This window comes from Chlamydotis macqueenii, chromosome 1, assembly GCF_036417535.1.
Source record: "Chlamydotis macqueenii isolate bChlMac1 chromosome 1, bChlMac1.mat, whole genome shotgun sequence".
NCBI lineage: Eukaryota > Metazoa > Chordata > Aves > Otidiformes > Otididae > Chlamydotis > Chlamydotis macqueenii.
This window is the reverse complement of record NC_141556.1, coordinates 79485754-79510223: the sequence shown is the minus strand read 5'-3', so window position 1 is coordinate 79510223 and position 24470 is coordinate 79485754. Positions and strand designations below refer to the sequence as shown.

General features: G+C 41.3%; 1 protein-coding gene across 2 annotated transcripts; it reads left to right on the top strand.

The window, feature by feature from the left end:
- Positions 1–675: 675 nt before the first annotated feature.
- CDPF1 (cysteine rich DPF motif domain containing 1) lies at positions 676–24227 on the top strand. 2 transcript variants are annotated; one of them, XM_086757977.1, is made up of 5 exons: positions 679–959; positions 1054–1286; positions 11659–11782; positions 14014–14125; positions 19825–24227. In XM_086757977.1, exons 3-5 carry the CDS (start codon positions 11670–11672, stop codon positions 19972–19974), a joined length of 375 nt encoding a protein of 124 aa, XP_086614103.1. In that variant the 5' UTR covers positions 679–959; positions 1054–1286; positions 11659–11669; the 3' UTR covers positions 19975–24227. The 2 variants fall into 2 exon arrangements, with proteins under 2 accessions (XP_086614111.1, XP_086614103.1); XM_086757985.1 differs by lacking the exon at positions 1054–1286 and having other exon boundaries at positions 676–959.
- Positions 24228–24470: the final 243 nt, after the last annotated feature.

The window sequence follows — 24470 nt, the reverse complement described above, 5'->3', positions numbered from 1 at the left end:
TGCAGAAGACTTTGTTACAGTGCCACTTTGGAAGGTGATAACCATGGACTATAAAATTCCATTGCGTAGCCTGGGTAGGGGTTACTAGACTTCTGTATCATAAAACTGTACCTCCACACTGGTCATTCTCTGACCTCCTGTAAGGTGAGACTGTCCAAGTCAACTGGGAAGACTGGTCAGCTTCGTCAAAACCCCTATTGTTGATTGATAAAGCTGGAGGCATCCTCCAGGCAGTTCACTTTGAATACAAGCAGACCACACAATGTGTGTATGTGTGTGTGTGTGTGTGTGTATATATATATATATTTTTTTTTTTTTAATCTCACATGCATTTCGCAGTGCAGTGAGTTTTCAGGGAGCATTACGGCTGTGGGGAGGGTGTCCCCATCGGCCCTCAGCCACTTGCTCCTGGCTGCACCAGGCAGGGCCAGGCACGACCTGCCGGTTCCAAACCCCAAAACGCCTTACTCTCTTTGAACTCCTGGGCTTTTCGGGAACGGGAACGGGAACGGGAACGGGAACGGGAACGGGAACGGGAACGGGAACGGGCCCGTCCCGCACCGCGATGCACGCCCCTGCCTGCAACAGCCTCGGCGAAGCGGCAGGCGCAACCCCGCGCTGGCGCACAGCGCCACCCACCGCCGCCCTCCTGCGGCGCTGGCCCTTTAAGGGAGGGGCGGCGCGGAGCCCTGGCGTCAGCGCCAGAAACCAGGAAGCGATCCGGTGACTCCCCCTGCGTGTCGTCACGCGTGGGTGGTGGCCGTGGTGGCCCCGGTGGGCAGAAGTCGGGTGGCTCTGCCTGAACCGAGCTGCGGCCTTGCCCCTCCCAGGAAATAGAAAGAGCCGGGCTGAGGGCCAGGTCCTTTTGGCAACCAGGCCGCGGCCTAGGGGCAGCGCGGGAAACCCGAGCGTCCCCGGGAAGAGTTCCGCTAATAAATAACGTTATTACTGACAAAGAGGTACGGGCGTGAATGAATCTGTAATCTCTCTTCAGGAGGGAGCGCGTCTGGGATCTCAAGAAAGGTGTTTTTTTTTTTCTTTTCTCCTTCCCAGCCGGGATCCCTGTGCGGAAGGCGGGTGGCGAGAGCCCTCCCCAGGACAGGGCCCGGCTGGCCCCTCTCTTGCTGCGGAGGTCGAGCGCAGGGCTTCCCCGCCGCGGAAGACGGCGAGTAGAGGAAGCCGTGCTGCGGAGGTGGGAGAGCAGCCTTCAAACCCTCGCTTTGCTTGGAGTGGGAAAGGTTTCGGATCCTCGCTCCCCGCCTCCAGAGTGCCTGACTCACTAGAGTGTAAGTTACGCGGAGTGGAGGGACCCTCCCCTTCGAACTCCAGAAGCAAATGTGACAAGAGCGAGCATGAGCCTCCTGAGAGTAGCCCGGTGAGCAGTGGTGGCTGCTTAGCAGGAGACACTGATTCTGGATCCAGATCCAAAGCTTGATTCTGATTTTTTTTTCTTTTTTTTTCCACCAGGGTTTTAGTGTAAGGTGTATTCTTTGTTTATCAGAATGTAGTGGCCACAGATTGCTTTTTATTAAGAACTTTGGGAGTTGGAGCTACAGGATGAAGCCTTGAAGGGGACTGGAAAGGATTCCAGGGAAGCTCAGAGCTGTGTGAGGGCACTGCTTTTGGACATACCCAAAGAAGGAGCTTGAAGGCGCCTAGGGAGCTTAGGGAAAATCCTTATGTCCTGTGATATGTAGGCATTTCCAGTATGAGGCTGCACCTGAACAAAGTGGTTTGGGGATCACAGCTTTGGACATAAAGAACCACAGAGTCATGGAAACAATCAGGTATTCAACCCCTCTTGAAAAATAAGAGGGAGGTAGGAAGTTTGCAAGATGTATGAGAGATGGAGTATCACAGTTTCTTTCTGAATCTGCTCTGAGAACCCCAGTAAATATCTCCATATCTCAGTGATGCTAGAAATGGTCTCTCTGCTTAAGGAGAGAGGTTAATCATGTGCCTTCACATTTAATCCAGACTCGCTCACTGACCTGTTGCTTGTGTCTAAGGCACTTGAGCTGGTAGGAGAGCCTTTATAAACACTGCAAAACTGCCATCAAAATAAAGTCGGTTGTGCTTTGGGCATGATGGACTAAATCTCTTGAGCTGTCTTGCATTTCTAGACATCTGTGAGTCAAAGAATTGGATTTATGTACTAGCAGTTAGTTATACCAGTACTTGCGGGTTTGTGCATTGGTTAAGTTCTTTTTTTTTTTTTTTTTTTTCGGTTGGGATTTTTCCGTTGCTGTAATATTACCAATATACCACCTTGGAGGGACCACTAGAAGTATACCAAAATACACCATATGCTGATTAATTTCCCTTAATTGGTATAGTTTAGAAGTTGTATTGATGTGAACCCCTTTTTGTCAGCATAACTAATTCTACATGAAAATGTTACACTAGTTTAACTATAACCTTATGATTAAAAATAGACAAAATCTGAGACTTTCATGCTCCAGGAGCCCATGTCAAAAGTGTTGTTTTCCTTGTACCTTAATTTAACATGTAAAAGGAGAAGTTTGCCAGGTAAAGTAGCGATTATAATGAGAGCATGACATTATATTTTGCCTCACTTTATGTCTTGCCTCAAATAGAGTCAAGATATACATCTACAAATATGACGAGGTTGCATCAAGAACAGTGGAGGATTCCCTGAAAGTTTTATTCTGCACAGATGCAGGTTGCTTGTTTTGACCAAAGAAGAGTTTTATTTGATGATAATGGTAGGAAAAGATTTGGATTCTGCTGTTAACCTGTCTTGGAATGGGGATTTGCCCTCCAGACTTCTTGAGATGCTGAACTTTCTAGCCTGTACATTACATTTGCGCTGGCCTGTTTGCTAAAGCAGTGTTTTTACTGGCACAAAAATCAGTAAACCAAAAAAGCCGTGGAGAGCCCCAAAACTCCCAGTAGAGAAGAGCAAACTTGAGATTTGGATTAAGAAATAGATTAGTTATCTATCTCACTGCAAGGGTTTGTTTTTTTTTTTTTTTTGTTGTTGTTGTTTTAGGCCAGGATAATGCAAGAGAGGGTCAGTGAGTGTTTTGTTACATTCCTTTTCTCAATGCCTGATGAAAGCATTTTTCACCTGCTCTTTCTGTTCTCTTTTTTACTGGCCAGCTAACACGAGCCATGCCGACTCCCATAAAGTCTCCTTCTAACTACCTACCATAATAATATTCCACTTAGCCTTCTTCCCCACCTGTTTATTTATTTTGTCATAACTTTCCTAACCTTGAGTAAAGTTATTACTAATAACCATACTTAGAGGTATGCATATGGCATACATGCAAAAAGAGAACCTGCATTTAAGTCTGTAACAAACATCACAGTGTTCTTAAGCCTTATTTATCTATCTATAGCTGTAGCCAATACTTTAAAAAACTTAACCTGAACGTATGGCACGTAAAATTTCTATCAAGACGCTATCAACACTGCTGCTTGATTAGCTCCACTCTGCAGTGCACACTTTCCTCTTGGACCTCAGTGAAATCTTAGTCAGACCTACCTGTGCTTGCTGAGCAGACAGGAGATCTGAAGCCAAAGGGAAGTTACTTAAATATCTGTGACACATTGAGGATGCTGCTAATTCTCACTGGATTTTGAGCTGCTTGGGAAAAAAAACCCAGAACTGCAAAGATTTTTGCATGACTGACCTCCTGGCATATGACCCAGTAGGAGTAGTCCACTCTGGTTATAGTGAATTCTAGGATCCACATATCTCCATCCATGATGAATTTTGTCACATGTGAGAAACCCACCTTCTTCCTGTTTTACCTGTGATGAACAGAACAGTAAATTTGTCCAAAAGAACTTCTGGAGGGGAAGACTGTAAACACACATGCTCTGGAGAACAGGCTGTGGAGACTACAGAGCCTGCCCAAAAGAACTGGCCTGGCTGTCTATGATAAGATATCTCTCCATCTCAGTAAGAACAAGTATGACTTATCTATATCCTACAGAAGATTATGGAAGTGGTTCTTATATATGTTCCTTGACACCTATTTGATGAGAATATCAGGCGTTGAAAGAAGTAAGTACAGCCTTAGTACCTGCATGTTTTTTTGGCAAAGTAATCCAAGTACTGGTTGAGAAGCAAAGTCCTTCTGAGAGGAACAAGCAGACTAAACATGAAAACATGCTAAAATTCACTGTGTTTGTGCCTGGCTGAATTCACGTAGCATATTTCATATTGCTACATGGAAACAGGAATTTACCCTAAGTGTAAGTCAGGAAGTCTTGAAGCCGCTAGGCCCTGCCTGAAGGACTAATTTCTACTGTAAACTGTAATCAGAGGGGCGAAACTGAAATGACCTCCGTGTGAAGGTGTGAAACAAGGCACCTATATGTAAATTCTTGTGACAGAACTCCAGCAAGTGCTCTGGAAAAGAAAACTTTCTAAGGGTTGAGTGACAGTGAACTTTTTTGCTTTATTAAATATGCTGGAAGTACCTTTCTTTGGTGTTTTCTCATGCTCACTGTTCACAATGGCTGGGATAACAAAACTTGAGGAACATGTTTTTCAGAGGAAATGGGCATGCCTGTAAGAAGGTGTGTGGGGTACGTGTATGAGAAAGTATACGTATAGTAGGTACAGGTCTTTATTCACAGGGTTTCTTGAAGCTGACACTCTTTACCTCATACCCTCTCCCCAATAGTTTTGTGATTTCTTTTGGTTTTGAAGCTTTTGCTTTACTTTGTTATGCAGTCCTCAACTTGAGGTCAGTACTAACAAACTGAGAGCCTCAGTCACATTGTGCTGGAAAGAATTCTCTTCCCCAAGTATATTAACACTGAATATCTCACTGGTCACAAGGGAAAGTAGGCACTGGCTGTCACAGCAAGCACATTGTAATATGCAATCCCACGTAGTGGAGGCTGAGTATTTCCTTACAGTAGCAACTTTGCTGTCTGTAGGGAGATAAATCACTGAAGCTATATTTATTTATTTCAGGATTATGTCAAGTTGCAGTGTCTCCTTTCCTGAAAGACTGTGTTAGCCTCTCCTCGTGTATTTCCACAAAATCTTGATGTTCCTATTTTTAGACTCTGTTGGAAAGTGTTGCACTAAGTTTAGATTGTGCTTAACCAAGCTGATACTTTCAATGGTACATGTGTGGCCCTCCATGACTTTTCTTAAAGGGCAACTTAAAAGGAGTCATCATCCCTTATGTATTAATAGAGCCTTACTGTCTTATTCTTCCCCACTATGGACATTACTCTAACAAAGCTATAATAGGGAGTTGCAGTTTGGAAGGAAGAGCAAAATCAGCTCAGGGAAGCGGGTAGCCGATGGCCATAGCATGCTTATTTATTGTGGCCATACCAGAAGGCAGACATACTGAAATCAGACCTCAGGTCTGGTTTCCCCATTTTGGCAAGGAATGACTGTAATGCAGAACTGATGTTCACCTGTGTTACCTCCTCTCCATTAAGTCTCTATGACTGTGCTGTGAGAACAAGAAGCTTGCTTTGCCTTCCTTTAATTCCTAGGCCATTTTTTATATAGAGTGTTAGAATGGCATCATGGATGATGATGATGATGTGATAAGCTTTGTACGCTGCTTAGGAAAGGCTGTTGGAAGACAAGAAGAAACAGCAACGAGGGAGATGGAGCAGAAAACCAGATATGACCATAGATTAATTTTAGGGGGAAGGAAAGGAAGAACTAATGACACTGTAGTTGTCCCTCCTTTGTCGGGATTGTTTGTTCTGTTACACAGCAAAGAGATCCACCATTCGCCGTGCCTCTCTAACCAGGCATGGAGGTGGCCTCTCGTGTAAATGCCTGGGCAACTTCCTTTTATTTTATTCTATCATTCACTCTTACTGTGTGATCCACTTAACTGGGCTTTTACAACTGAGTCACTCTCAACAGCCGAGGTGCTGAAACGAGAATTCCCCGCGGCCGGTGGCAGTGACACTGCCGATCACCCGGGCTGTACAGTGCCGATGTCTCCACTAGAGGACAGTGGTACATACCGGTTATTCAGTGCCTTGTCGCAGCGTTCCTGTGTGAAGCTGTTAAGTTCTCACCTAATTTGAGATTCGTCTTTATTAAATGCTGTCTAATTCAGAGCTGGCTGCCTGTCATACCCAGGTAAGGAATACTTGGGCTAGATTTTTTTTTAGGTGTTGGTGTCTCAGCTTTGTTAAATCATGCATCAGTAGATGCCTTTTTGAGATGCGTCTTGTGTTCGTAAGGCCTTTTTGCATAAGGAAGGGGTTTGATTTGCTTGTCTCCTCTCTTGCTGCTGACACGCTGTGTTCAAACATTCCCTACAACTGTTCAGAAAGCACGCTTGCACCATCTATGACCATCTAGGCTGTTTAGCACAGAGCCACAGGAAGTCCACAAGAGCTGTTGTTAAAAAGCAGCGCTTGAGGCCTGCTGTATGACCTGTGCCTAGAGGGAAGCCTGTGTGCTGCAGTGATCTCAGTTCCTTCAGAGCAAAGAGAGCATAGCAGTATCAGCACATTACCCTGGCCTGAAGGGAGAAGTTGCTGCAACAAGTCAAGGTTTAATTCAGTCCAGTGATCTTTGGGAGAGGTACTAAGGGTACGCTTGGTGAAATTGCATTCCTGGGCTAATTTGTTACGCTGAACCCACGGTATGTCACCTCAAAGGAAGAGCCGGGAGGCAGCCAACAGGTGACCTAAGCATGCCTTCAGGGCAGTGACATGAAGGAACTGGAGGGAGAGAGTTGTTCACCAGGTGATTAACTAGCAAGTAAGAAGGTTCTGTTGTTTCATATATTACTTGAGCAGTTAGGCAACAGTTCGTTTTTCTGAAGGAGGTGAGTGCATTCCTGGTGCTGAAGAGTATTTAAATTTGTGTCACACCAAACACTACAAAATAACTTAGCATTTACTAGGCTATAAACTCAGTGGCTCCTACCCCTCTATGAGAGAGCACTCCTTGCCATAGAGAATCAAGCTGTGAATATTTTAATAGGTCATCGTCATCAACAGTGGATATTGCAGGAAGATCTTGGCAGAAAAAAGAAACAAGGGTTTAATTGGAGAGGATTAAAGGTGTGTCGATGTTGGTTTTATCTGACACCCTTTCAAATCAGAGTCTATATCTGTTTGTAGGCTGTTTGTTTCTTGTATAGTTTCTCTAGTTTATCAGTGACTCAGAAATACATGAGTCTCTTGTGGAGTATTAAGAGGGGCTTAACCTATGCATTGTAAAGACTTGTGCTAATGAGGTTTGAAGCAAAGAAAATCAGATTACTTATCTCTGCCACTACTTTGCCACTGACCCTGACCATTTAATGGTGATTTATTATTTCTGACATGCCTTTCAGGCCTGTTAGCAGAATGCTCTGAGCAGAACTGCCCTGAAGTTTTTAGGAGTCCCTAGAGAACTGCACTGAGAGCCATTTCCCCACATCCATATCACGTATCAGTTACAGCATAGAGAAACACTCTTACAGCATGGCTGTCTAACTTGCGCCTTTCTTTTGCTGCTATTATTTCCTTAGTATGGCATTCAAATATGCCTGCTTCACCTTTCGCCATGACATGTGAGCCAACCTCACACACGTCCTGCAGCATTCTGGGCTTGACTTGGCAGGTTTCTGCTGAGCGTGCTAGTTCAGTGTTTGCTTCGTAATCAAGTGTGTGTGGGTAGCTGTGTTCTTTTCAGAAGAGCTATGCATGTGCTTGAAGTAAGTATGTGTTTAAGTACCTTGCAGCTTCCAGCCAAAATGGCAAACGCTTGGGCAGAATTCAGTTCTAAACAAGCTGTTCTAAAAGATGACTTCTGTACAGACCAGCCGCCAGATACTTGGCGTGTTACTGCTTCATGGGACATGGTGCTGGTTCAAAAATTTTCAGAGGAAGGAGAAAAAGCCAGTGTTAGCACTGGTGATAGTTTGAATCACTTGAGGTCACAAATTTGCCTGTCATGATTACAAAGGGATTCGTGCACTAGACTTTTATCTCCTCAAGAGATCCTTTGTCCTGTTGTTGGTATGTTAGAGGGGTTCTCACTCATGCTTCATATGTCTGCTTGGAGGGGAGACAGACACCTTGTCACAGTTGTCATATCAAGCATCTTACAAAGATGGTGTATAGGGCCAAACCAATGAGCTTACCTTGTGATAAACCGACTGTGGTTTCATCCCAGAATTGCTTCTGTGCATTTGCCATCTGACATAAAGATACAGTTATTTAATAATTGCAGACAAGCTTTCAGGAAGTACTAGAAGTTTGTGAGGGAGTGCATCTTAGGATTTGTGGGCTTGGTGGTTTAGACTGAAGGTATGAAGCACATGCGTAAACTAAACGTTAATTACATCTGCCATTAAATTTCTTTCTTCAGAAGAAAAATGGCTTTATTTTATTGTATAGCAAACTTTGTTTCTGAATTGGAATATTCACCCTTAAATCTGCATGTGTATTAACCTCACACCTTGAGTTAGTGACCCTAACTTTCCCAAGTGCTGCTGTATAGACAAGTTCTCAGGACAAATGATGTTCCCAGTGAAATAAAACTTGGTACAGCTGATACTAGTGACGTGTAAGCTGGGAGTAAAATGGAAAACATCATAAATTCATCTGTGCGTTGCAGGCAGGATCATATGCTTTTCAACTGGCATAGCCAAAAATCTGTTTGTACATAGATACCATTCCTTCCCAGTGGTAGTCACTGAACAGATTCTGTTCTACATGCCAATGGTCTATACGAGAGCAGGTGTTTCTATATCTAACATACTTCAGCTCTGAACCCAGGGCTGTTATTTTGACTTGGAATCAGGACACATTCATTCCAAAGTCTATGATCCTTACTGCCATAAATACTCTTTTTTTTGGTTGTTGTTGTTCTTAGTGTTTTGCTTTATTTCAAAGGAAAGTTCACCATTATGGTCTTCAGTATTTGATTCAAGTGACTTTCCATACTCTACTTTTATGGGGTTAATTATTTCACCTTTAAAAAAAAAAAAAGATTCATTGCAAAAAAATGTATACAATGTTCAGGACTGCGTCTCGTTCAGACAGGTCAGTGTCTTGGTACTGCTGCTGACTGTCTACAGAAAAGGTACGTTTAGGTGTGTTTGGGGGACTTATCTGGTAAGCCTAAAATGCAGGGTTCAAAAAGCAGACTTCTTAGTTGAGTTTGTGTATAGTTTGAAGAATCTCAGTTTGAATAAACAGGGAGAAACAGGTAGCGTGTACATGCCTTATATCTAACTGAAAAATCTGAAAGCACTGTAGTTAATTAAACTCTCTGAACCATCCCTGTGAGGTAGGGAAAATGCATGATACCCAAGGGTTACATCAATTTAAAAAAAAAACGTAGTTGCCTAAGGTATTCACAAGTTGGATTTATTTATTAAACCAGTACCCAGCCCCATTTGAAGAACTCACTGTACTACTGAAATGCCAGGAATGGCAGTGGAAAGGCGCATGGTGATGGAATGATGGCGTAAGGGAGATTATTTCCAAAATGAAGTTTCAGGACTTAGCAGGCTAGGGCTTTCTGAACCGGGTGTCCCTTATGAATCCTCTGTAACCTCTGAGGATCTTGGGGCTCCTTGTTCTTCTGGAACATTAGATGACAAGTAGTCACAGCTCTGCTTCACCTTGCCCCTAATTCACCTTAGCAGCATATGTCTCTAAGGATTCAGTTTCACCACATAGAGTGAGCAGAAATAGCAGCTCACTGTCATTGAAAGAGGAAAATACAGGTCCCTCATCTCAGCCCTCCCCTGGCTTTGCAGTTTTGCCTCTTACCTTGTACTACTGTTAACAGTTGTTGGATTACTTTGCAAGCCAATTTAGTCACCTAAAACAGGAGAAAAAAAAGACATAAGAAAAAAAAAAAGGTAGTTCTTTGATTTGCTACCACATTAGTAACTAGTGTGATGCAGTGAGAGTGAAACCATAGACCAAAGTGTTTGATGTTGGATACCAGCTGCCCACTCTCCAGGGGACAGGACCAGACTGCCTCTGGTCCTGGGCTGTCGACTGAATGGCCATTAGTTGGGCATTCAGGATGGAGTGTGTTACGTGTTCTTCTGGAGCTCATCTTTCAGTTTAGTTTCATCTGAAACTGTCCAGTTTGCGTGCTTTAAGACTGCTCCACAATGCAAACCAAGTGTGGTAAGCGGGGACAGTCAGGCAATTTGTTCCCAAAGAAAACCCCTGAGCTGAGCTAAAACATAAATAGAGACACGGCCTTAGCGAACTGAATCAGCTCGGTAGGGGACAGGTATGGCTGCAAAGCTAGAAGAGTCGAAATGACCTGCTGTCCTTTGGCAGGCTGTATGCCTGCTCAGCTGTGAGCACACACAATGTAACTGCTGAGATATTGCCCAAATCCAAGTTCCTAGCGCTCACTTTCCTAACAGCTTGATGCCAGCTCTGCTTCACTTAAAAAAGCTGCCAGTTTTGCAGCAGAAAACTATGCGCCATGGAAAGCGTGAGGGCTTTTAGCTAAAAGCTTGAGTTTTCTTGCTAACTGCAAGGGGAATGTGTCTGTTCAAGAAAATGGTGCCGGTGAGTGAAGATATTCAATTTGCAAACAAGCGATCGCATTTCATTGATGAATTGGTGCAATTTTGGGCATGCACAATGTTAGCTGTGTTTAATCTGATCACGCATACATACCAAAATCAGTCCTAAAAGCATACTTGCCACACCGTGCTTTTTGAAAACCACAGGGTGTAAGTCTCAGCTACAGTGGTATGAGTGAAGCGTAAGCTCCCAAATGTAAGTCAATGGCCAGGATTTTAAACAAGGCATCTTATCAGCACCACAGCTGATGAAGCATGGCTTCCTGCGTTTTATATCTCATGAGTGGTGGCTACGCCTTTGTAACGGGTGTCCGAAATCTTTCAGACAGATGAACAATATCTTTCCTATGTGCAGATTCTCTGATTTATAGAAATAGATGGGTATCCTCCCTGAGGAAAAAAGCACAGTCTCCCTTTTCTGTCTATTTTTATAAAAGTTAAGGACCTAAACTTTTTTGAAGGTACCTTCTCCTCTGACCTCTGTAGCTTGAATGGGCCAATGCTCTATCTAGGCACAGGGTGATTACATCAGCCTCATTTCCATAGGAAGCCAGATAAGAACGTGGGGCCAAGCTTAAGCTCCCAAAACTCTATTCGAACGTGAACCAGAAGCAAATAAAAAGACATGGCAAATCATTGCAACACCTACCTTTCTGATACTTGCCTCCTGAGCACGGTCCCAAACTCTTTCATGGCTCCACTTGCAGTTTGTGGGAGGACACAGGCGTTGCGGAACTAGATTGGGATTCTGCACAGCAGACGGGGAGTCATTTCCTGGGAAGCACTTAGGGAGAACGTAGGCCTCGGTTGAGCAAAGAGTTTTACAGTCACAGCCATATACTTAGTTACCTAAAGTCTTTTATGGATCAAGTTCTAAATTAATAGATTCACTTTTATGGTTAGGCTCCTAGGCTGCAATTTCTAAACCTGTGTAAGGAATTTCAAAATTCAACTGGGACATGGGAAACCAACTTGATTTAAGAGAAAAAATTTACTAATCAAGGTTTGCAGTAGTCAGTTTTTCATTGGATTTTAATTTGCATAGCCAGATGTCCCATTGAAGTTTAATATTCTTGGAGGCTTGTTCCCAGTACTGCATTTTGGAGCAAAAAGATTTTTGTATTTCTTGTAGGTACCTTAAAGATGGATGCTCCCAAAGAAGCTCAGTCTACAGGAGAGTTTGAATGTCAGCTGTGTGGCTTAACAGCTCCATATACGTACTATGGGCAGAAACCACCAAACACACGCGCTATTGTGTAAGTACAGTCTTTCGTATTACAGACTTCATTTATACTATGAGCATTAAGAGCCTTCTACTGTGGAATAATGTGCACTGCATGAACCCAATAACATCCCATATTATTCCTGAATATGAAACTTGGTAAAGTGACCTTCTTTTTCCAAAGGGAAGAAACGTTAAAAATTGTCAGCGTTGATAGCAAAGGCAAAAATCAACTTTCCCATCCTGCTTCAACACCATGCAAAGATTTGTATTTAACATATTTCCTAACCGCACTGGCCACCCTACTACTTACCTATACCATATTTTTTTTGCTAGAATACTGTTGACTGTCAGCCTAGCATTTCTGGGAATAGCCCTTTCCTCACAACTGTGTCAGCTGGGCAACACGTAAACACAGCATGAATTAAATACATATGGTAAAAACACTTTTAAGAGCTATTTTGATGTGGAGTTTTGAACAGCAATGCTTTTTTTTTTTTTTTTTTTTTGCATTAATCAGACAATTCTTTGGCAGATTGTATGACATGAAAGTGTGTGGAAATTTAGGATGTTTTTATATTTTAGGAGATTGAAGCCTTTTCCATCTCTGACAAGTAGGGATAGTTTGACCAGAAACTATGCAGTTACAACTCTGTGTGCAGAATTTAAACTCCACATAAAACAAAGCACTTAGCTTTAAATGTACGAGTAGCTCTGTTGAGGCCATCCCAGTCAACGAAACATGGTCAGGAATTCACTGGAACTGGAAGTCAGACATGTAGTCAGCACGTCACCTCTCTAAGACTGCTCAGTTTCTTATATAATGGAAATAGCTGTTGATCACCACCTGCTTGGGCTGAGATATCAGATCTGTTTTCCTTGGGCAGCTGTATTTTTATCATTCCAAATCCCTTGGTGCTACTGGTTTTCCCTCTTCTACTCAGCAGAGCAATGGCCTATCTTTGATGAGGTCCATTCGTGAAGAGTCTGAATCAAAGCTGAACATGAACTTTAACTTTGGGCTATCCAAGCTCAATGTTAACATCTCAGCTTTATTTGGATTGCTGAGATTCAAAAAGCAAAAGAATAATGCTGAAGCATCACACTTCCATACGTATATATAGGAAATAGTTTTACACACTATCTTTATTAGCTTGCTTACATTCTAGTCTGCTCACATGCCCTAAATGCAATGCTGCAGTAAAATATATGGCAGACGTGAAGGCTCTTACAATGGCCAGGTCTCTGCACTGATGTTGCAAAGGTAATCCAGTCTTTGTGCACTTGGAGACTTGTTGACAAGGTGATCTGCCATGTTAAGATGCCTGATCTTTCCTGACAGTGGAAAGCTTGAGCCATACCATTTTTTTTTTCTTGAGTAGAGAGGAAAAGGGAAAAAGGAATGCACTCACAGATGCACACATATGTGTATGTGTGTTTGTGTATGTATGTAGACAAGGAGAAGGCAGTACAAGTTAACAGAATACCTTTTAATTTTGTATTTTCCTCCATATTACTACAGAATCTAAATTCGATTTATGTCCAAGAGTAAGTCAGCCTCACAGGGTGCCCTGTGCAGACAAACACTCAAGTGACTTCTGTAATATTTTGCCTGGAGCTCACAGGAAGAATAAGGCCTTAGTCTCTCCCAGGCAGGTTGACAAATTATTAATAAATGCACTCCCTTAAAATCCTGGAGCAAATAGTACAGTCTCTGACATAAAGTAAGCATATTTCAGGTCATTGAAATGTTCTGTGCTAGTAGCTCTTGCTTGCAAGAGGTGGGAACCTTAGCTTTACAGTAGTGGCAGAACTAAGAGCAGTAAAAACTTTTTATTTTATACTCGCATGCACACAGCTTTGGAAGAGAACTTCTAATTAAAAGCTGTGCAATTGAAATGATAACTTGACAAGGTACTAAGTTGGCCATGCAGAAGAATGCCTGTCATAAAAATGGAAGATTAAAAAAATACTTTAAGGTAGAGCACTGAGAAAAAAAAACTAATAAGACAACATAGAGATGATAATCAATTGCCCTAATTTTGCAAAACAGAATGAAAGTGCAGTAAAGGACAGAAGGAACCCACAATATTGGTTTTGAAGAGGAAGGGAGATGCAGAGCTGCTACATTGCCTCATGTACAACACCACGCCGAGCAAATAAAGTAGAAAGGGCTGATACCTTTTCAGCCTCCACAATTTCCCCATTGCAACTTTCCCATACTGTGAATTCTACCCTTAAAAGTCTGGAATTATTCTCTTACAGGCTTTTGGAAGAAAGCTATGTCATGAAGGATCCTTTCACTCCTGACAAGGACAAATTCCTCATCCTTGGGTCTCACTGCAGTTTATGTAGCAGATCTGTGTGCGTTGGTACAGTAAGTAACAAACAAAACAAGCTTCTTCAATAATTTCTTTTTGTTCAAGTTCTGGTGACTTGTTAGAGAAAGACCAAACAGAAAAAACCCAAACAGCCTATTTTTAAGGCAAGCTAATTGCATGCTCTTGTTGATTCCCCCAGATAAAGCTCTTTATAATAAATGAAAATGATCAGCAATTTTAAGTGTTCTATTTGCAGATCAGCACAGTCCAGCCTCACAAACACAAGTGCTCTCTTCCAGTTTTTCAGCACAAGAAAATGCAAGGGAGAGTCACTTTAAGACCTTTATGGATCAGTAGATCATACCGTACCAACAGTAGATTTTATTTTCCATAAAGGGAATAGAAATGCCTGTAGATTGTTAGGTTTGCATCCACAGCACTGGGCTGCCCTCCTATTTGTAAAAGCTGGAAAGTGAGCAGGGAGGGGAGTTTTGCAATGCTATGATAGCTCTCTGAAGAAGAATGAATTTGAGTAGCACCTGGTAGGCAACCTTGAAGCTATGAAATCTGAGTGTGGTCCAGAAAGGTGGTGTAAAATTACAGATGTCTTAATTCCTCCTCTTCAGTGCAGAACTGGTCTCTTTGCTGCGAGTTCAAAGCAAAAATGAAGACAAGTTATTACATAATTTTCAGTGTCTGGAGGCTGTACTGTGCTTCTCTGAGGTGGTACAATGGGTTGGGAAAACCGAGGTTCCACTCCTTTCCCTCGACAAGCCAGTTCTGTGCTTGAAAGAGTTGGGACTCATGCAGTAGTCGGGACGCATGCATGACTCAACCCATGAGGAGACATCACCTGATTGTTTCCACAGACAATGGCGTATTTGTTATACCAGACACCATTGCCCTAATAGCAGCCAGATCCTGGCCTTCTCATTCAAAGTGGTCATTTGCTATCCTAGAGTAGTGTGCTTAAATCTCGAGTGCAGCTAACAGCATGTGTGAGAGCATACCTTGGTCTTAAGTGTCATCTTTCGCAGTTTTCAAATTCAACCTTTTCAGCTTGTTCTCTAATTGGAGCAGTTAGGGGCCAGCTCCAGTGATATGATCCTTACTGAAGCAGCTAGAAGCAGGAGTTTTAAAAGAAACCTGTTCAAGACTTTGTGAAGATGTAGAAATTTTTTTTCATTATGTTTGGTGGCCAGTTATAGTTCTGGTAGGACAAAGTAACACCTCTGGCCTCCTCAGAGCATGAGGTGAGATAATCTGGGCAACTGAGACAGCTCATATGCCAATGCCAGTTTCTGTGTGGGGACTAGAGGAAATTCTCTTGAGCAAAACAAAGGGTCAAATTACACTGACAAAATTTAGAGGGTTGGACAGACACAGCCAAAGGGAAATTGGCACGCTTGGATGTGTTTAGTTGCTATTCTGACTTGTACGCAGTTAGCACAAAGGATGGATTTGGTCCACTCTCTTAAGAGGAGCGTGCAATAACACCTTTCTCCTGATTGGTGTCTCTTCTGTCATTTAAATTAATGAAAATCACCAAAAGGTTAGACTAGAGAGTGCAACTGAGATTTTTTTTTTTTTTTTTTTTTTTTTTTTTCTGGAACTATGTGAGGACTACATGGGACTCAGATGAAGTGCCAGTGCTCTCTTGTTTTGCCTTTGATAGCTGGGCTCAAGCTTCCACAGCCAGGTAGCTCAAGGCAGTTGTGTGGAGCCAAAGCTCACATGTGAGCACGATCTTCCTAGTGACAATGTCCCTGTCTTGGCTCCCTGCACAGCCACAGGAAGAGGCAAGTGCAGCTAGTCAGATCATACGGGCTTAGGAGTTTGATTCCTGCCCTGACATATCAGGTTTATCCCTTCTTTAATAGCAGAGGATTAGCAACTCACATTTTGGGTAAACTTGAGCACATTTAGCTATTTTCATTTCCAAATGAAGCGTCTTGAATTTATGGAGGATTCAACAGATATTTCCATGCCTGGCAGTTAAATCTGTCAGAAAGACAGAGTTTCAGCCTCTCAGTATCTTTCCCACACAGTGTGCGTTTCTGAATGAAGGCAGTGCTTTTTCTCTTAAAAGATTTAGTAATTGTTTCAGTTAATCTAGGGCATAATCTTTTTGACATTCCTGCCTATTTTGGCTATTGTGGAAATAGGTCAATCATTTACTTCTTGTTATCTGGGTCTTCAAGATTCCCCCGATGGTATCACTCAAAGCAAAACTTTGATTGTAAATAAATGAGAATAAATTTCTTACCAAACTGGCCAGGCCAGATAGTGAATCACACAAATGACTATGGTTTCAAAATTTATTTAGCCATACTGCTTAGGTAACATTGAAAGAGATCTGCAGAAATGATAATTAGTGCTTTAAACACCCACACCACCGAGTAGGTAAACACATACTATTCCACTTTCGTGTAGGGAAAATTAAAAGTCCAGAGAAGTAAAAACTTATCCAAGGAAGTAGAGAGAGAGAGCTAAAGTTAGGATAATATCTCTGTGGATTGGTTTTGGTTCCTGCTTGTGCTTGACCCAAGCCCTACGCTGAATGTTTCAACTCAGCCCTACACTGAATGTTTCCATAATGTTATAACATAAGAATTGAAGGAAATCGTGCTTTCTTGGGCCTCTTTGACAAAGAAGTTGGACTAATGTGATGGAAAGTTTTCAGTGACACATTGCTTTCATTTTTATGTTAATTAGAACTAGTACTGGATTAACCTGTGGCGAAATTAAGACTTTTCTGACCTTAGATTTGGCCAAGGGATGTAATGTGGTAGCTTTGCTATCTAAGGAGGCTCAGATACAGATCAGATTTTAGGCTTTTCATGAGACAACCCATGCAAGCTGAAGCGTCTTTCCTTACAGTTGCTGTGCCAATAAAAGTCAAGACTTAGCAACTGTTCTGTGTAATGCTCATAAACTCACTTCTTCAAATATTCTCCTAAGTCTCACTCAGTTAATTTACTCCAGTCACCCTACTGAACCAATCTGTAGCACAGTGTATTGGTAATTGCCATTATTTTCAGTCCAAACGGAAATAATTCTAGTGATGATGTATAACATCTTAAAACAAAAACCGTACAAAAAGGAAGATAATAAAGATGCTTTTAAAAGTCCTTAGGAAGGTTGAGTGCCCTGCTTCCTGTTTCCCTTTCAGAAAAGGGGAGAGGAAATGATATAATCTGACCATTAAAACAGCTGTTTCTTTTTTATTGCAACACTTACTAAGCATAGGAAAATAAAAGATTTGGCTGTTGGAGAAGAAAGGAGGAAAGGGAGCAAGTTTCATCCCTTACTGCTCACCTCAGCAGAAGGTGACTAATCACTGATGTTGGACACGATTGTAGGTATTAATTAGTAAACGTAATACTACAGCTACTTTCCACTCAACTTTCAGTAATGCGAGTCAGTCCTGGACATGGTTAGGCAGAACCTTTCCTTTACATAGAGTTTGCTTCACAAGCGTGGTAAAGATAATATCCCTGTAGGTATTAGTTTCACACAAGATCTGTGTGAAAACAGAAATAAACTCTGGCAGCATGCTTTGGCAGCTCAGTTTTGCCTGAACTGGATTGCTAAGCTTGAAATTGAAATGGCCCCCTCTTGCCTTGGTCATGGAAAGGGTAAAACATATTAAAGAATTATCTGATTGAACCCAGAACCCTATCAGGATAATGATCAAAGAAGGACTTGACTATACATAATAAATGTAAGTCGTAGGGCTTTAAAACAACAGCTAGGCTGAATTATCCTATGCCAGAGAGTAGGACTAAGGGTGTGTGGACCCAGCACCCAGATGTGCAATGATTCATATTCATTATTTGCCTTAAGTCCCATTGGCTAAAATCCGCAAAAGTTGGCAACATGTTTCGGCTAAAAGAATGCAAGTTGAGCACCTGTATGTCTGTGAGGAGCTGCATCTTAATATTAGGGGCAAAAGCCTCTCCTCTCCTTTGCTATTTCCCAGTAGCAACCAGTGGTGCAGTGTTCGTCGCTGTGGAGCCACGAACTTAACCTGGAGGCAAGAGGACCTGTGTGCCATTTTGCAATACAAACAAGAATAGCAGGGCAAACTTAAACTCTAATCTTCCATTTTTAATTGGCAGCTTAAAGTATTAAGGATAGCAAGAGACAAAAAACAATAGGCTCTGGAGGTTGTGCAACTGAAATCCAGTCTCAGGGCTTTTCAGAGACCAAGGCCTCACACTAGCTCTGAATACACCAGGCCTGGCAGTCAGTGTAGAAAGGGACAAAAGATGAAGAGAAGTTGTTCCTCAGGCTTGAAAGTCGCACAGAGGCAGGCTGATTGTGATTTTGATATAATAATCTGCTGAATCTACTGCTGAAGTCCAGATAGTGACATGGGAAACAAAAGCAAGAACAGAAACACAGAAATATCCAAGCCGAGCCCTCAGAGAAAGGCCAGTCACAAATGACCATGGCAAGAGGAATACTTTGCTATTTAGGTAAAACACACCGAATCCGTTACTCACCAAAAGATGTCCTGATCCATCTGAACTGATGTCTTTATTCATGCTTAAATCCCCAAGAATAATCCATCAGCAACACCAGCTCCAGCTTACCCATTAAATCCTATTTGGAATTTAGTGATCAGCACGCCAGGAGAACCATGGGCTTCAGTCTCGCCACAGGGCAAAGGAATAATACATTAATAAGCTTCTCTTCCAGTTGTCCAAAAGCTGTACTGCAAATAGGTTAAAATATCAGTTCTGCTTCTTCCTAGTCAATAACTAATACCTGGGTAGAGCTAACTGGATGAAAAATAAATACTGGGTCTGTAACACTTGCTAACTGAATCTGCTGTGAATGAAACGTGTCAGATCATAGTGTCGTTCCATTTTGATGGCAGGGGAAATAGCTGCTTTGTGCACAGCAGCTTTTATACTTTGCCATCAGGAATTCAGAGAGGAGACATCAGCTCAGCCTTTAGTACCATGTATGTTTTTAGTTTTTAGTCAGCGAGTACATTTATTCAAGGTAGTAGTTTTTGGAGAGTTGTGGTAGGTAGTTGTGTAGATGCAACTAAAGTCTGTGAGAGCCCGCAGCCCCTGGCCTGTGTTCTTTGTGCTTGTGTTGGCCTTCAGGCGATTTTTGCGGAGATTGGTGAGGAAAAGCGTTCTGAGACTTGAAGTCTCACATCCCATTGCAGTAATTTGGAAGATCCTCCCGGGAGGGAGGAATCTTTGTAAGCTAAGTGAAGATTTGGCTTTAGAGGAAAACTTTGCCATTTGGGTAAAGTCCATGGAATCCATTACACCCTGAAAGATGTCCTGATCCATACCTGCTGATGCTTTTATTTGTTTAAGTCTCCAAGAATAATCCATCAGCGACACGAGCTCTATTACCCATTAAATCCTGTTTGGAATTTAGTGATCACACCAGGAGAACCATGAACGATGCTTGAAGGACAAGCCAATTGTAAGGAGATGTGGTGCTGCTCTCTGTAGCAGTGAGCTGATGAAGGTCACTTCTTTAAAAGGAGCAATGTGATAGTTGATTTGGTTAGCAATTGTTACAGACATAGTTTTTATTTTTCACCCAGTTACCTTTAACCGGATGTTAGAGCTATTGAATGGGAAGAAGCAAAATTGCTGGAATATTTCAACATAGAAGAATAATTTAATTTAGAATAATTCTAAATGTAAATGTGGTTTAATGAGACTGGAACTTAAGCAGTTCCATTTTGCGTATCCTGCTAATGATGTTATTTTCTTTACAGGAATGTAGTCTGTTCTACTCCAAAAGATTCTGCCTCCCCTGTGTGACTGAAAACCTAGACGCCTTTCCTTTGGAAATAAAAGAAGATATGGATAAAAGGAAGCCTCAGACAAAATCTTTCCCCTATAAAAAAAGGGATACAAGAACATAAATACTGAAGACCAAGAGAGACAGTTCTTTGGCTAGGGTTTCCTCCTCTCTTCTTTTGGAGACTATCATGTTGCTCCATTTAAAGAAGTGACCTTCATCAGCTCACTACTGCAGAACACAGTAACACATTTCCCTACAGTCGGCTTGGCTTCAAACATCATTATGCAATGACTGCAGTGCCAGCGGTATGGCCTTAAGGTGTTGAAGAGCCAGAAAGGAAGGCAGACAAGCCTGTTGTCACCATGTAAACCCCATATAATAACATACTAAGCAGCACAGGAACCATGATCAGTTTTTCATATTTGTTATTTTAATGTTTTTGGTTGTTCTTGACACTCCTACAGTGTTATGAAAATTTGAGACAGGTTTATCTCACTTAATTTGGTATACATCCAAGAAAGTCAGTGTACACTGATTGTTAACCTGGCAGGGCTGTTGTCCTGATGAGACTACAGTAGGCAAGGGATTAAAAGCTTTATTTTTAAGTCTAAAATAAAACTGTTATGATAAAATGTCACAGATACCCGTAGAAATATCTAAATTCTTCAAGGTTATAATCCAAATACTATTACAGCATTAAGACTTCTGAAGGTAGGTGCTCTTGTAACAAAATACCAATTGTAAAACAAAAAAAATAAAAACCCCAAAACTTACAAGTTACTTGCAGTCACTTTCCACTCTGTCTTCCAGTCTGCGTCAATAGAGCAATAGGAGAGGACCTGTTAATGCCTTGGTGAACATCTCTCTTCTCAACTCTTCCATCCATGTTATTTGGCATATGTCGACATCTAAGCTTGGTCATTTCAGTGAAATGAACCATGGGTCTGTTAAAAGAAATCAACATGATTTCATTGAGCTACTTCTAGTTCTTTAGAACGTTTGAGCATCCTTAAAATCTTTTTCTTTTTTCTGAACCTAGTATATTAGTGTCCTCTGTTGGGGACTGGAATTTCTTGCACTTACTAGAGGAGCAATAATGAACCTTTTAGTACCCTTTTCAAGCTCTAGGTGCTTTAAGCCATAAAATACATATACGTCTTTAACTGCAAAAGAAAAGATGTGTGTTAGAAGTCAACATTTCAGATTCCTTTCTACAGTAACAAGAGACTTTGCTTTCAAGGAAATTGATAGGAAACTTACTTAGAATGGGTGGTATTAAATATCAGTTTCATGTTAGGCCCCTACACACACACACACACACACTCTCTCTCTCTCTTTAAAAATTGTAGTGTCTGCTCTGTACAAATAACAGCGGCATATCATATGCTAAAAGCCAGAGCTGTAACAAGAGTGAGAGATGCTAGAAAGAGAGTCACAGTGCTTTTCCATCTTAAAATTGCAGATATTTATTATGATCAAGCTGACAAAAAGCAGTATTGTTATGTGAGATCTCATTCTATGTTTATACCAGCAAATGTCTTTATAAAATATTTTATTTCCTGTATTTCATAATGTTTGCAGCAGGTTGTATCTTAACTCATAGCTTGAAAGTAGATTTTAAAAGCCTGGGTAGCACAGTTCCTATCTAAATGAGAACGTGCCTTTGGGTTGTATGACGCACAGGCCTATCCTGGGACTGGGAGATGCTCCCACTAATGTGCTGGGAAGGACGTAGTGTCACTGAGCAGTTTTCCTTCCTCTTCAACCTCCTCTGTGCTCTTTAAGAAAAATCAAATTAATGCATTTTTTTCTTTATCATTATCGTTGCCATTGTGATACGATAGAAGAGTAATTTAAAGCCCTCAGAAATGACCCTGCCTTTAAGTACTTGTGAAGTTGAACCAGAGGGGGAGCAGACTCGGTATTAAGAGCAAGCGGTGTCTCTAACTACAGGATTTTTTTAATTTGGCCCAGTACAGATCATTTATTTATTTTTAGTACAACAGAAAAAGCCAAGTTGAGGATACCTATGCTTCACAGTTGCCTGGTTACACATACCTTTTTGGTGAAGAAAAGCATACTTCCAGCAAGCACCACAAAGTGGTTCAGTAGCCCAGAGTCATCGGATACATTCTGTCATCTCTGGTCCATGCTTTAGGGAAAGAAGGCTGACCTATGTGCAATTTGGTATTTCCTGGAATTAAAAAGGATTCTTATCTATGCCTAGCTGTTAAAACTTAGGTATTCCACATTCTCATGTTCCCATTGATCGTGGGCATTATGGTCTCTGTATTATAATGTTTTGGTATATATGTGATTTCACGGACCGGATGCCATCGTGCCCAAACTTACCAGCCATGAAGCCTACACTTCAAAATACACAAAGGCTTTACAGTTTGGTTTCATCAGGTTCCCCGAGAACTTTCTGTCACTCAAAATCAGGCCCTCAATGCTCCTGAGCACAGCCGATGAAGAAATCTAATTCTTTACCCTTTGCTGTAGTTTTTCTTCAGCACTCTTTCACCAGCTTAATAAATCCCCAGGTTCTTGAAGAAAAACAATTATCTGTGACATATCCTCCCAACTGATTTCATTGAAACCATGCTCGTCAAATTAGTATGCTACACTTCACGTAGAAGTGCATTCAATGCTTGTTGAATTCAACAAATGTCTCAAGCTGGTCATACAGTCAGTGAGAATGGAAGGACACAGAAGAAGGACAGTGGGTCAGCAGACAAACTGATGAAAAATATATATACATTGCATGTATAATAGATAGTCATATATGTTACACACACATTCCTGATTTAAAAGGTGTGTCTAACAGTTAATCTGTAAGCACCAGCACTTTAAAGATGCTTCAAATATCATTCTGCCTTTAAGAGATCCTTGCAATACACACATCTTATTATGTAGTAAACACACTTAATACAGTTTGTTAACAGATACTTGATGCCAACCCAAAGAATCTGGGCACCAGTCCCACAAAAATTGTTTATCCGCACTTGTTCACTACTAAAATCAGCACAATTACTCGTTGGTATAAAGTTAAGCAGCTAAGTGTTTTCTGAAGCAGAGCCTTGTATACCAAACTAAGGCCAATCAAGCTAAGGCAAAATCGTTCAAGTTCTTAATTACAGGAGAGCAGCACAAAATGCACGTTCAGGTCACTGGTACTATTGTGGAAGGAGCAACAGGCGTCACCATTCTCAGGTGCACTACCACCCTGCAGTCCCAGGTTCTGATTCTGCAAACATTTACACAAGCTATCAGCTGAGATCCTAAGTGGTTGTACAAGAGCGGAGAACAGGACTGCTTTCGTGAACATAAACGCTATTCGTGCGTGCACGGTCAATGAATGAGGGACTCAGTTAAGACTTGGCAGCTGCTTTGGATAACGTACAAGAGGCAGCCAGCAGAGAGTAACAAGTGTATTTGTCTCAGAACCATGACATTACTGTGAATTACTTTCCTGGAAATAACAGATCAGCACAAGTCATTAAATTAACTTTTAAAAATATTTTATTTTTTTAAAACCATTAAGGCAAAACCGTATTTCAAAATTAACTATGTTTACATTCAGTCTTAAAGGATGACTTTTTAAATTCTTTTTAAAGCACATAGGTTCCTACCAGTCTCTATACAAACACTATGAATTCAACCTCTTATTTTTGAAAGAGACGGAAAAACCATCAGAGTATAAAAAAGAAGAAAAATGTTTAGTTCAAGTTTTTTCATCCTAGATCAGTAGGCTGGTAACATTTGAGAATCCATCATCATATTTAGCTCTATGTAATTTTTACATTCACAAGTGCAAGAGACTTTGTCTTTCCTATAAATCCCTGTGAGACCAGGGCATCCATTCTTTCTTGAAAATGTCATTTGCATTGTTCTGACAGAAAAAAAACTTGGGAACTTGGCTTGAATTAATGGTATTTTACTGGGAAACAAGCATTCCATGAGAATTAGGTTTGACTACTCCCTGCAAGAAATGTCAGCTCTTTGTAAGTTCCATACTCACTGTAATAAAACATGCCCCCGAACTCCTAAAAACATAGGTGACTGGAAACAATGTTAGGGATCTTTCTGTTTTGTTTTGTTTTGTTTTTTTTTCTATTTAGTATTGCTATCTTGATTTAATTAAACACTTGTTAGTTCTAGCGATTAGGGTTTGGCAATGCTAAAAAAAAATGTGCTTTTTTGTGTCATATCAGATAACAGACAATTCAAGACATGATAAAGGGTTTTAACATCATGATGTAATTAAACTCTTGTGTTACATTCAGTGCAATTGTTTGTAAAAGTTGTGAAATAGCAGGAGCGATATGAAATGGAGTTCATCTGAGAAGCTGATTAAACAGAGTTTGTCAAACAGTTGAGAGGTGTGTTCTTGTTAAAATCCGTAATATTAAAATTTTGATTAATTTGTTATTACTGAAGAAATAACTAAAGCCATAAATCTTCTTCTACTTCTGAAACCAGAGGAAAGTATTTGCGGCTACTGCGATGGAGCCATGGCTTCACATATCCACCTATCCCACCGGATTCATTTCCCAAGGGAGAGGGATGAATGATTTGATCAGAAGCAGCTCCCTCCCACTATCCGCACAACACGCC

Excerpts from the sequence above, each read along its gene's own strand:
- CDPF1 (XM_086757985.1), top strand. The coding sequence starts at position 11,670 with ATGGATGCTCCCAAAGAAGCTCAGTCTACAGGAGAGTTTGAATGTCAG. Across the intron at positions 11,783-14,013 it reads CCAAACACACGCGCTATTGT|GCTTTTGGAAGAAAGCTATG; the intron begins GTAAGTACAGTC and ends ATTCTCTTACAG. Across the intron at positions 14,126-19,824 it reads GATCTGTGTGCGTTGGTACA|GAATGTAGTCTGTTCTACTC; the intron begins GTAAGTAACAAA and ends TTTTCTTTACAG.